This window comes from Bombina bombina, chromosome 5, assembly GCF_027579735.1.
Source record: "Bombina bombina isolate aBomBom1 chromosome 5, aBomBom1.pri, whole genome shotgun sequence".
In the NCBI taxonomy this organism is placed as follows: Eukaryota; Metazoa; Chordata; class Amphibia; order Anura; family Bombinatoridae; genus Bombina; species Bombina bombina.
The window spans coordinates 45,063,828-45,077,729 of NC_069503.1; the positions used below are offsets into that span (position 1 = coordinate 45,063,828).

General features: G+C 37.3%; 1 protein-coding gene across 1 annotated transcript in view; it reads right to left on the bottom strand.

Moving 5' to 3' along the window:
- LOC128661278 (zinc finger protein 585A-like) overlaps positions 1-8,778 on the bottom strand; it is a 67,458-nt gene extending 58,680 nt beyond the window's left edge. The window contains exons 1-2 of the mRNA XM_053715551.1: positions 8,660-8,778; positions 6,327-7,837 (exon numbers count right to left, since the gene is read on the bottom strand). Of these exons, the coding sequence (XP_053571526.1) occupies positions 6,327-7,837; positions 8,660-8,696 (1,548 nt within the window). The 5' untranslated portion in view covers positions 8,697-8,778. The remainder of the gene's footprint in view (positions 1-6,326; positions 7,838-8,659) is intronic.
- Positions 8,779-13,902: the final 5,124 nt, after the last annotated feature.

Here is a 13,902-nt window from a genome sequence, read left to right on the forward strand (position 1 = left end):
AATATCCCGGCACACAGTTGATATAACAATACTATTTGACATTAAATAGTGAGTCAGTGAAGTTATTTCTATGTGTTTATTGCATTATTAGTCACTGTACGTCTGTGACACACAGATAATATCCCGGCACACAGCTGATATAACAATACTATTAGACATTAAATAGTGAGTGAGTGAAGTTATTTCTATGTGTTTATTGCATTATTAGTCACTGTACGCTTGTGACACACAGATAATATCCCGGCACACAGCTGATATAACAATACTATTAGACATTAAATAGTGAGTGAGTGAAGTTATTTCTATGTGTTTATTGCATTATTAGTCACTGTATGTTTGTGACACACAGATAATATCCCGGCACACAGCTGATATAACAATACTATTAGACATTAAATAGTGAGTCAGTGAAGTTATTTCTATGTGTTTATTGCATTATTAGTCACTGTACGTCTGTGACACACAGATAATATCCCGGCACACAGCTGATATAACAATACTATTAGACATTAAATAGTGAGTGAGTTAAGTTATTTCTATGTGTTTATTGCATTATTAGTCACTGTACGTCTGTGACACACATAATATCCCGGCACACAGCTGATATAACAATACTATTAGATATTAAATAGTGAGTGAAGTTATCTCTATGTGTTTATTGCATTATTAGTCACTGTACGTCTGTGACACACATAATATCCCGGCACACAGCTGATATAACAATACTATTAGACATTAAAAAGTGAGTGAAGTTATCTCTATGTGTTTATTGCATTATTAGTCACTGCACGTCTGTGACACACATAATATCCCGGCACACAGCTGATATAACAATACTATTAGACATTAAATAGTGAGTGAAGTTATCTCTATGTGTTTATTGCATTATTAGTCACTGTACGTCTGTGACACACATAATATCCCGGCACACAGCTGATATAACAATACTATTAGACATTAAATAGTGAGTGAAGTTATCTCTATGTGTTTATTGCATTATTAGTCACTGTACGTCTGTGACACACATAATATCCCGGCACACAGCTGATATAACAATACTATTAGACATTAAATAGTGAGTGAAGATATTTCTATGTGTTTATTGCATTATTAGTCACTGTACGTCTGTGACACACATAATATCCCGGCACACAGCTGATATAACAATACTATTAGACATTAAATAGTGAGTGAAGTTATTTCTATGTTTTTTTTGCATTATTAGTCACTCTACGTCTGTGACACACAGATAATATCCGGGCACACAGCTGATATAACAATACTATTAGACAATAAATAGCGAGTGAGTGAAGTTATTTCTATGTGTTTATTGCATTATTAGTCACTGTACGTTTGTGACACACAGATAATATCTCTGCACACAGCTGATATAACAATACTATTAGACATTAAATAGTGAGTCAGTGACGTTACCTCTATGTGTTTATTGCATTATTAGTCACTGTACGTTTGTGACACACAGATAATATCCCGGCACACAGCTGATATAACAATACTATTAGACATTAAATAGTAAGTCAGTGACGTTACCTCTATGTGTTTATTGCATTATTAGTCACTGTACGTTTGTGACACACAGATAACATCCCGGCACACAGCTGATATAACAATACTATTAGACATTAAATAGTGAGTGAGTGAAGTTATTTCTATGTGTTTATTGCATTATTAGTCACTGTACGTCTGTGACACACAGATAATATCCCGGCACACAGCTGATATAACAATACTATTAGACATTAAATAGTGAGTGAGTGAAGTTATTTCTATGTGTTTATTGCATTATTAGTCACTGTACAATCGTGACACACAGATAATATCCCAGCACACAGCTGATATAACACTACTATTAGACATTAAATAGTGAGTGAGTGAAGTTACCTCTATGTGTTTATTGCATTATTAGTCACTGTACGTCTGTGACACACAGATAATATCCCGGCACACAGCTGATATAACAATACTATTAGACATTAAATAGTGAGTGAGTGAAGTTATTTCTATGTGTTTATTGCATTATTAGATACTGTACGTTTGTGACACACAGATAATATCCCGGCACACAGCTGATATAACAATACTATTAGACATTAAATAGTGAGTCAGTGAAGTTATTTCTATGTGTTTATTGCATTATTAGTCACTGTACGTCTGTGACACACAGATAATATCCCGGCACACAGCTGATATAACAATACTATTAGACATTAAATAGTGAGTGAGTAAAGTTATTACTATGTGTTTATTGCATTATTAGTCACTGTACGTTTGTGATACACAGATAATATCCCGGCACACAGCTGATATAACAATACTATTAGACATTAAATAGTGAGTGAGTGAAGTTATTTCTATGTGTTTATTGCATTATTAGTCACTGTACGTTTGTGACACACAGATAAAATCCCGGCACACAGCTGATATAACAATACTATTAGACATTAAATAGTGAGTGAAGTTATTTCTATGTGTTCATTGCATTATTAGTCACTGTACTTCTGTGACACACAGATAATATCCAGCACACAGCTGATATAACAATACTATTAGACATTAAATAGTGAGTGAAGTTATTTCTATGTGTTTATTGCATTATTAGTCACTGTACTTCTGTGACACACAGATATCCCGACACACAGCTGATATAACAATATTATTAGACATTAAATAGTGAGTGAAGTTATTTCTATGTGTTTATTGCATTATTAGTTACTGTACGTCTGTGACACACAGATAATATCCTGGCATACAGCTGATATAACAATACTATTAGACATTAAATAGTGAGTGAGTGAAGTTATTTCTATCTGTTTATTGCATTATTAGTCACTGTATGTTTGTGACACACAGATAATATCCGAGCACACAGCTGATATAAAAATACTATTAGACATTAAATAGTGAGTCAGTGACGTTACCTCTATGTGTTTATTGCATTATTAGTCACTGTACGTTTGTGACACACAGATAATATCCCGGCACACAGCTGATATAACAATACTATTAGACATTAAATAGTGAGTGAGTGAAGTTATTTCTATGTGTTTATTGTATTATTAGTCACTGTACGTCTGTGACACACAGATAATATCCCGGCACACAGCTGATATAACAATACTATTAGACATTAAATAGTGAGTGAGTGAAGTTATTTCTATGTGTTTATTGCATTATTAGTCACTGTACGTCTGTGACACACAGATAATATCCGGCACACAGCTGATATAACAATACTATTAGACATTAAATAGTGAGTCAGTGAATTATTTCTATGTGTTTATTGCATTATTAGTCACTGTACGTTTGTGACACACAGATAATATCCCGGCACACAGCTGATATAACAATACTATTAGACATTAAATAGTGAGTGAGTGAAGTTATTTCTATGTGTTTATTGCATTATTAGTCACTGTACGTCTGTGACACACAGATAATATCCCGGCACACAGCTGATATAACAATACTATTAGACATTAAATAGTGAGTCAGTGAAGTTATTTCTATGTGTTTATTGCATTATTAGTCACTGTACGTCTGACACACAGATAATATCCGGGCACATAGCTGATCTAACAATATTATTGGACATTAAATAGTGAGTGAGTGAAGTTACCTCTATGTGTTTATTGCATTATTAGTCACTGTACGTCTGTGACACACAGATAATATCCCAGCACACAGCTGATATAACAATACTATTAGACAATGAAAGTATACGGTATAGTTGTTTTCCTAGGAATAATTAGTCAGTTTATATTACAGTCTCAAAATTAAATAGTGAGTCAGTGAAGTTATTTCTATGTGTTTATTGCATTATTAGTCACTGTACGTCTGTGACACACAGATAATATCCCGGCACACAGCTGATATAACAATACTATTAGACAATGAAAGTATACGGTATAGTTGTTTTCCTAGGAATAATTAGTCAGTTTATATTACAGTCTCAAGGTGTTTACTGTCCCTTTAGTCAGATCTAGCTTTGTGCTATCTTGTTGTGAATCCTTGTTTAATGAAGATAACATTGTGACAAATCTAACAAGATATTGATTACCTAGAATATAATTTGTATTAATTATTTCTGTTATTAATTAAAGGGATATAAAAAATATATTAGATCAGTTTATTATTGTACCACTGATTGTATATAACTATGATTTAACTCTTGCAACTAGATTAAACACATAGTTGAAGTCAGCTTTACAGCAGCAATGTACTACTGGGAGCTAGCTGAACATATTTGGTGAGCCAATGACAAGAGTCATGTGTGTAGCCACCAATCATCAGTCAGCTCCCAGTAGTAACTTTCTGCTGCTGGGAATATGTACATATTCTTGTTAGCAAAGGATACCAAGAGAACAAAGTAAATTTGATAACAGAAGTGAAGTTTAAAGTGTCTTAAAATGACACATTCTATCTGAATCATCAACATTTAATGTCCTATCCCTTTAAGTACGATTTAAGTAACAGAAAATGTCTGTGTATAAAGTCTTGCTGCTGATTAATAATCTGGGTTGGTGTAGGTCGGGGGTTAATTTGATATTGTTTTATGTACTGTTAAAGGGACAGTAAAGTAAATATTAAACTTAAATAGATTGGATAGAACATGATATTTCAAACAACTTTCTAATTTACTTATATTATCAATTGTGCTTAGTTCTCTTGGTATCCTTTGTTAAAGAGTACTCATAGGTTTACTCAGGAGTGTGCACGTGTCTTTACGCAGCAGAGATTGCAACAACATTTATAGCAATGTTATACATAGTTACAAGCACTGCTGCACAGAGTGCTAAATGCACATCCGTAATCGAATATCAGCCTCTGAGGTCTACTCTTTGACAAAGGATACCAAAAGAACAAAGCAAATTAGATAATAGAAATAAATTAGAAAGTTGGGTAAAATTGCTGCTCTATATAAATTATCAGCGTTTAACTTTCACTGTCAGATTTGGCTTCTGTTTTTTATGATGTTTTCCTAATTATTCTGTGATATTGTGTTTTTAATTATACAAAAAACACAAAATACTGGTCTGGATTCCAATCATTTTTATTTGCATGAAAAAACATTGTATATCATTATATAGTAAACAGCAGCATTACATGATATATGCACACAATGGTATAAATATACCTAACACTTGTGCTCTTGATACAAAAGGATTTATCAGACATATAATGTTCCCTTTATATATACAGTATGTGCTATTATCAGTTCTTGTGGCTTCTAACTAACATGAAAACATCTAACAGACATAATATCAAGTTACAGAACATGACACACATATTACATACCCAGTATATATGTAGGTTATAGTAGCCATTTAAATTAAACTGATTATGATCATGTGACACACATATATACATACCCAGTATACATGTAGGTTATAGTAGCCATTTAAATTAAACTGATTATGATCATGTGACACATATATTACATACCCAGTATACATGTAGGTTATAGTAGCCATTTAAATTAAACTGATTATGATCACATGACACACATATCACATACCCAGTATACATGTAGGTTATAGTAGCCATTTAAATTAAACTGATTATGATCACATGACACACATATTACATACCCAGTATACATGTAGGTTATAGTAGCCAGTTAAATTAAACTGATTATGATCACGTATGTACCGGTTACTGATATTGTGTCTCATTAAATATAATCAGTTTCCCCTCAGTAATTCCTCTGGTATATAACATGTACAATGCTAAGCATCTATTGCTATAAGAAAAGGTTTATCCACATGATGTGCACATTAAATATATCTCCCAGATGTCAATCATTTGAGACTGATGTTCTTGTTTATATAATTCTCTAACACTCTATTCATATAAAGACTCCTTTATTCTGTAAATGTAATTATTTCCTCCCTTATGTAAATCAAACGTACAACTCCTAACACTGGCATATTTTATAAACAACACTGGGGGTGCTTTGGTGGTGAATGGTTGTGTAAACTGGTCAGTATGAGGAGAGATCTGTATATTCCTGTGTGGTGTTTGGATTCTATCACATTGATATGAGAGAAACTGAGGTTCACATATATAGAGGAACAAAGGACAGCAGGAGAGCACTTCCAATCTGGGACTTTTATAACTGGGATTTAGAAAGTATTATTTACAATAGGATCCTTTTTGATGCTTCTTTTTAGAGAGTTTGTCCTCGTTAGGATAATTGTAAAAAGGTTTGTACACTGTGTATATAAACTTTATTTGTGTGTAAATATTTGGTGTTATGTGATACCTGATTTCAATAAAACCCCTTTTTCCACTTTCTAAACATGTGAAAGGTTTCTTCCCTTGTGAATCCTTTCATGACTTTTCAGATTACTCATTTGTGTAAAACATTTCCCACACTCTGTACATGTAAAAGGCTTTTCCCCTGCGTGAATCCTTTCATGACTTTTCAGATTACTCATTTGTGTAAAACATTTCCCACACTCTGTACATGTAAAAGGCTTTTCCCCTGTGTGAATCCTTTCATGCCTTTTCAGATGACTCTTTTGTGTAAAACATTTCCCACACTCTGTACATGTGAAAGGCTTTTCTCCTGTGTGACTCATTTCATGATAATTCAGATTACTCATAACTGTAAAACCTTTTCCACACTCTGTACATGTGAAAGGCTTTTCTCCTGTGTGAATCATTTCATGAGTTTTCAGACTACTCATTGCTGTAAAACTTTTTCCACACTCATTACATATGAAACAGTTTTCTCCTGTGTGACTCCTTTCATGAGTTTTCAGATTACTCCTATCAGTAAAACTTTTTCCACACTCTGTACATGTGAAAGGCTTTTCTCCTGTGTGACTCCTTTCATGATTATTCAGATTACTCATAACTGTAAAACCTTTTCCACACTCTGTACATGTGAAAGGCTTTTCTCCTGTGTGAATCATTTCATGAGTTTTCAGACTACTCATTGCTGTAAAACTTTTTCCACACTCATTACATATGAAACAGTTTTCTCCTGTGTGACTCCTTTCATGAGTTTTCAGATTACTCCTATGAGTAAAACTTTTTCCACACTCTGTACATGTGAAAGGCTTTTCTCCTGTGTGAATCCTTTCATGGCTTTTCAGAAAACTCTTTTGTGTAAAACTTTTTCCACACTCTGTACATGTGAAAGGCTTTTCCCCTGTGTGAATCCATTCATGGCTTTTCAGAAAGCTCTTTTGTCTAAAACTTTTTCCACACTCTGTACATGTGAAAGGTCTCTCCCCTGTGTGGGTCTTTTCATGAGATATGAGATTTCCCTTGGATGTGAAACATCTCCCACACTCATTACATGTGAAAGGTTTCTCCCCTGTGTGGGTCTTTGTGTGATACTTAAGGCTTCCTTTAGATGTGAAACATATCCCACATTCTGTACACGTGTGAGGTTTCACAACTGTGTGAACTGTGTGGTGTTCAATGAGATGCAAATTGCATGTGAATCTTTTCTCACATTCTGTACATTTGAAAGGTTTCTTATTTGTATGAATTATTTGGCTCGACTTAAGACTGTCCCCTTCTTTTAAATGTTTTGAACACTCAGTAAATGTGTGTGGTTTATCCTCTGGGATAATCATTTCACTAGATAAGGCATAATTGTTGTCCTCTTGTTTGATGACTAAATTACTCTCTGTATATAATGATTGCTGCCCAGTTCCTGACAATTCTCCATCTCCTTTAAATATCTGTTTTGATATCCCCAATGTTTGTGAATAGTCATTAGTGTCTAAGACTTTTGGAGTCTGTGGTATCATTCTGATGCTTCCTGTAGTAAAGGATGAGTATGAACTATTCAAGTGATTGTCTACATAAAAAGAAAAGGAATAAAGAAAGTTTATTCTTTAAAATATCGTCTTACACAAATCATATTATTTATTTACATTCCATAAAATGGCTTCTGTTTTGTGTTTATTTTTAAATTGATTAACCTGTAAATCACAAATTTAAACAAAGAGAAACAAATAATGTAAATATTTCTACATCATAATAAACTAAACCACTGATTACTGATTAAAACAATTTATAGCGCCCCATTAAATAAGGTGCAGGTGGATAATGTTCTCAACAAGGGAAAAAAAGTATCTGTATTCTGGGCAATATAGGTGGCATCTACCATCCTTATTTAACATTGCACAAGCAAATGCACATACAGCACTGCCCGGCTCATGCTCAACCAGTAGAGTGAAAATATGATATCTTAATCATCACAGACTAATAATTAGTGTGAGATGATTTGAAAGGCTAAAGGAGCAGTGATCTTATGATACTTCTTAGCTTGCGGTTGCAGTTGTTTAATTTATATAATCAGCCAAAAATGTATTAGTTTAATAAGACTCACTTTGAAATTAAGCACACAAATCAGTGGCGGTTCTGGGGTGGGGAACACTTACTGGTGACGTTCTGGGTGTTCCACATATGGGAACAAGGTAGGCGTAAGTGTAGTTATGGGTGTTCCATGAGTTGGATCAGGGCAGGGGAAGGTAGAGTTGCAGGTGACCTGAGAGCAGGTGATGACACAAATGTTCTTAAAAGGTGCAGATATAAATATAATAGTTTATATTTCTTTAGTGAGTGATTTATTCTATTTCCCAGTAATTAAAGTCAGCATAATATCTATTTTACTCACCTAACACATATGAGTTCATGCTGATAACAGGCTCCATTGTCTGTGCTCAGGAAGAAGGTTCCATTATTCACTCCAGTTACATCAATACCTGATATCAATCAGTGCTCTGGCCGTGTCTGTAAAAAGTATATTAAATGGTTTAGACAGATAATAATAAATAATGGTTCTGATTAACTGTACGTATGGTATAATTAAAGGCACGCATAACAATTCATGTGATACAGATCAGCTGTTTAGGTTATTACATATGTGCTATTCATTCAGCACAAGCATTTAGTACACTTAGCTCTGTGGGTGTTGCACCTTAAATATTTATCTCTCCAGAAATTTACAAGTACAGTATAAGCTCAGGAGTAGACAATCTATTTATGAGTGGGACAAACAACAACCTTACAAATATATTATAATCATTGTATTGTTTCTATTATTTATATAAAAGAGCAGCACTTACACAAATGTTAAATAAGAGTTGTTTATATGTAATTTAAATCTAATACTACAGTATTGATATTGTACTTTCTACAGATCCTCACTGTCAGACATTTTGTATTTACTAAAAATAAAATGTGTAACAAAAACCACACACAAATAGTGATAATAATACCGACCAATATGTAGTACCGACCAACATGTAGTAATATATCCAACGTGAAAAGAGTCTTTAATGGAGACCGTACCACAAACACAAATAGTGATAATAATACCGACCAATATGTAGTAATATATCCAACGTGAAAAGAGTCTTTAATGGAGACAGTAGCACAAACACAAATAATGATAATAATACAGACCAATATGTAGTACCGACCAATATGTAGTAATATATCCAACGTGAAAAGAGTCTTTAATGGAGACAATACCACAAATACAGATAGTGATAATAATACAGACCAATATGTAGTACCGACCAATATGTAGTAATATATCCAACGTGAAAAACAGAATTTATGTTTACCTGATAAATTACTTTCTCCAACGGTGTGTCCGGTCCACGGCGTCATCCTCACTTGTGGGATATTCTCTTCCCCAACAGGAAATGGCAAAGAGCCCAGCAAAGCTGGTCACATGATCCCTCCTAGGCTCCGCCTTCCCCAGTCAATCGACCGACGTAAAGGAGGAATATTTGCATAGGAGAAATCATATGATACCGTGGTGACTGTAGTTAGAGAAAATAAATCATCAGACCTGATTAAAAAACCAGGGCGGGCCGTGGACCGGACACACCGTTGGAGAAAGTAATTTATCAGGTAAACATAAATTCTGTTTTCTCCAACATAGGTGTGTCCGGTCCACGGCGTCATCCTCACTTGTGGGAACCAATACCAAAGCTTTAGGACACGGATGATGGGAGGGAGCAAATCAGGTTACCTAGATGGAAGGCACCACGGCTTGCAAAACCTTTCTCCCAAAAATAGCCTCAGAAGAAGCAAAAGTATCAAATTTGTAAAATTTGGTAAAAGTGTGCAGTGAAGACCAAGTCGCTGCCTTACATATCTGATCAACAGAAGCCTCGTTCTTGAAGGCCCATGTGGAAGCCACGGCCCTAGTGGAATGAGCTGTGATTCTTTCAGGAGGCTGCCGTCCGGCAGTCTCATAAGCCAATCTGATGATGCTTTTAAGCCAAAAAGAGAGAGAGGTAGAAGTTGCTTTTTGACCTCTCCTTTTACCAGAATAAACAACAAACAAGGAAGATGTTTGTCTGAAATCCTTTGTAGCCTCTAAATAGAATTTTAGAGCACGAACTACATCCAAATTGTGCAACAAACGTTCCTTCTTTGAAACTGGATTCGGACACAAAGAAGGCACGACTATCTCCTGGTTAATATTTTTGTTAGAAACAACTTTCGCAAGGAAACCAGGTTTAGTACGCAAAACCACCTTATCTGCATGGAACACCAGATAAGGAGGAGAACACTGCAGAGCAGATAACTCTGAAACTCTTCTAGCAGAAGAAATTGCAACCAAAAACAAAACTTTCCAAGATAATAACTTGATATCAACGGAATGTAGGGGTTCAAACGGAACCCCCTGAAGAACTGAAAGAACTAAATTGAGACTCCAAGGAGGAGTCAAAGGTTTATAAACAGGCTTGATTCTAACCAGAGCCTGAACAAAAGCTTGAACATCTGGCACAGCCGCCAGCTTTTTGTGAAGTAAAACAGATAAAGCAGAAATCTGTCCCTTCAAAGAACTTGCAGATAATCCTTTCTCCAAACCTTCTTGAAGAAAGGATAGAATCTTAGGAATTTTTATCTTGTTCCATGGGAATCCTTTAGATTCACACCAACAGATATATTTTTTCCATATTTTATGGTAGATTTTTCTAGTTACAGGCTTTCTAGCCTGAACAAGAGTATCAATGACAGAATCTGAGAACCCTCGCTTTGATAAAATCAAGCGTTCAATCTCCAAGCAGTCAGTTGGAGTGAGGCCAGATTCGGATGTTCGAACGGACCTTGAACAAGAAGGTCCTGTCTCAAAGGTAGCTTCCATGGTGGAGCCGATGACATATTCACCAGATCTGCATACCAAGTCCTGCGTGGCCACGCAGGAGCTATCAAGATCACCGATACCCTCTCCTGTTTGATCCTGGCTACCAGCCTGGGAATGAGAGGAAACGGTGGGAACACATAAGCTAGGTTGAAGCTCCAAGGTGCTACTAGTGCATCCACTAGAGTCGCCTTGGGATCCCTGGATCTGGACCCGTAGCAAGGAACCTTGAAGTTCTGACGAGACGCCATCAGATCCATGTCTGGAATGCCCCACAATTGAATTATTTGGGCAAAGATTTCCGGATGGAGTTCCCACTCCCCCGGATGAAATGTCTGACGACTCAGAAAATCCGCTTCCCAATTTTCCACTCCTGGGATGTGGATTGCAGACAAGTGGCAGGAGTGAGTCTCCGCCCATTGAATTACTTTGGTCACTTCTTCCATCGCCAGGGAACTCCTTGTTCCCCCCTGATGGTTGACATACGCAACAGTCGTCATGTTGTCTGATTGAAACCGTATGAATTTGGCCTTTGCTAGCTGAGGCCAAGCCTTGAGAGCATTGAATATCGCTCTCAGTTCCAGAATATTTATCGGGAGAAGAGATTCTTCCCGAGACCAAAGACCCTGAGCTTTCAGGGGTTCCCAGACCGCGCCCCAGCCCACCAGACTGGCGTCGGTCGTGACAATGACCCACTCTGGTCTGCGGAAGCTCATCCCTTGTGACAGGTTGTCCAGGGTCAGCCACCAACGGAGTGAATCTCTGGTCCTCTGATCTACTTGTATCGTCGGAGACAAGTCTGTATAATCCCCATTCCACTGACTGAGCATGCACAGTTGTAATGGTCTTAGATGAATTCGCGCAAAAGGAACTATGTCCATTGCCGCGACCATCAAACCTATTACTTCCATGCACTGCGCTATGGAAGGAAGAAGAACAGAATGAAGTACTTGACAAGAGCTTAGAAGTTTTGATTTTCTGGCCTCTGTCAGAAAAATCCTCATTTCTAAGGAGTCTATTATTGTTCCCAAGAAGGGAACTCTTGTTGACGGAGATAGAGAACTTTTTTCTACGTTCACTTTCCACCCGTGAGATCTGAGAAAGGCCAGGACAATGTCCGTATGAGCCTTTGCTTGTGGTAGAGACGACGCTTGAATCAGTATGTCGTCCAAGTAAGGTACTACTGCAATGCCCCTTGGTCTTAGCACCGCTAGAAGGGACCCTAGTACCTTTGTGAAAATTCTTGGAGCAGTGGCTAATCCGAATGGAAGTGCCACAAACTGGTAATGCTTGTCCAGAAAGGCGAACCTTAGGAACCGATGATGTTCCTTGTGGATCGGAATATGTAGATACGCATCCTTTAAATCCACCGTGGTCATGAATTGACCTTCCTGGATGGTAGGAAGAATTGTCCGAATGGTTTCCATTTTGAACGATGGAACCTTGAGAAATTTGTTTAGGATCTTGAGATCTAAGATTGGTCTGAATGTTCCCTCTTTTTTGGGAACTATGAACAAATTGGAGTAGAATCCCATCCCTTGTTCTCCTAATGGAACAGGATGAATCACTCCCATTTTTAACAGGTCTTCTACACAATGTAAGAATGCCTGTCTTTTTATGTGGTCTGAAGACAATTGAGACCTGTGGAACCTTCCCCTTGGGGGTAGCTCCTTGAATTCCAGAAGATAACCTTGGGAGACTATTTCTAGCGCCCAAGGATCCAGAACATCTCTTGCCCAAGCCTGAGCGAAGAGAAAAAGTCTGCCCCCCACCAGATCCGGTCCCGGATCGGGGGCCAACATCTCATGCTGTCTTGGTAGCAGTGGCAGGTTTCTTGGCCTGCTTACCTTTGTTCCAGCCTTGCATTGGCCTCCAGGCTGGCTTGGTTTGAGAAGTATTACCCTCTTGCTTAGAGGATGTAGAACTTGAGGCTGGTCCGTTTCTGCGAAAGGGACGAAAATTTGGTTTATTTTTAGCCTTAAAAGACCTATCCTGAGGAAGGGCGTGGCCCTTACCCCCAGTGATATCTGAAATAATCTCTTTCAAGTCAGGGCCAAACAGCGTTTTCCCCTTGAAAGGTATGTTAAGCAATTTGTTCTTGGAGGACGCATCCGCTGACCAAGACTTTAGCCAAAGCGCTCTGCGCGCCACAATAGCAAACCCTGAATTTTTCGCCGCTAATCTAGCTAATTGCAAAGTGGCGTCTAAGGTAAAAGAGTTAGCCAACTTAAGTGCTTGAACTCTGCCCATAACCTCCTCATAAGAGGATGCTTGATTGAGCGACTTTTCTAGTTCCTCGAACCAGAAACACGCTGCTGTAGTGACAGGAACAATGCATGAAATTGGTTGTAGAAGGTAACCTTGCTGAACAAACATCTTTTTAAGCAAACCCTCTAATTTTTTGTCCATAGGATCTTTAAAAGCACAACTATCTTCTATAGGGATAGTGGTGCGTTTGTTTAGAGTAGAAACCGCCCCCTCGACCTTGGGGACTGTCTGCCATAAGTCCTTCCTGGGGTCGACCATAGGAAATAATTTCTTAAATATAGGGGGAGGGACAAAAGGTATGCCGGGCCTTTCCCATTCTTTATTTACAATGTCCGCCACCCGCTTGGGTATAGGAAAAGCTTCGGGGGGCACCGGGACCTCTAGGAACCTGTCCATTTTACATAATTTCTCTGGAATGACCAAATTGTCACAATCATCCAGAGTAGATAACACCTCCTTAAGCAGAGCGCGGAGATGTTCCAATT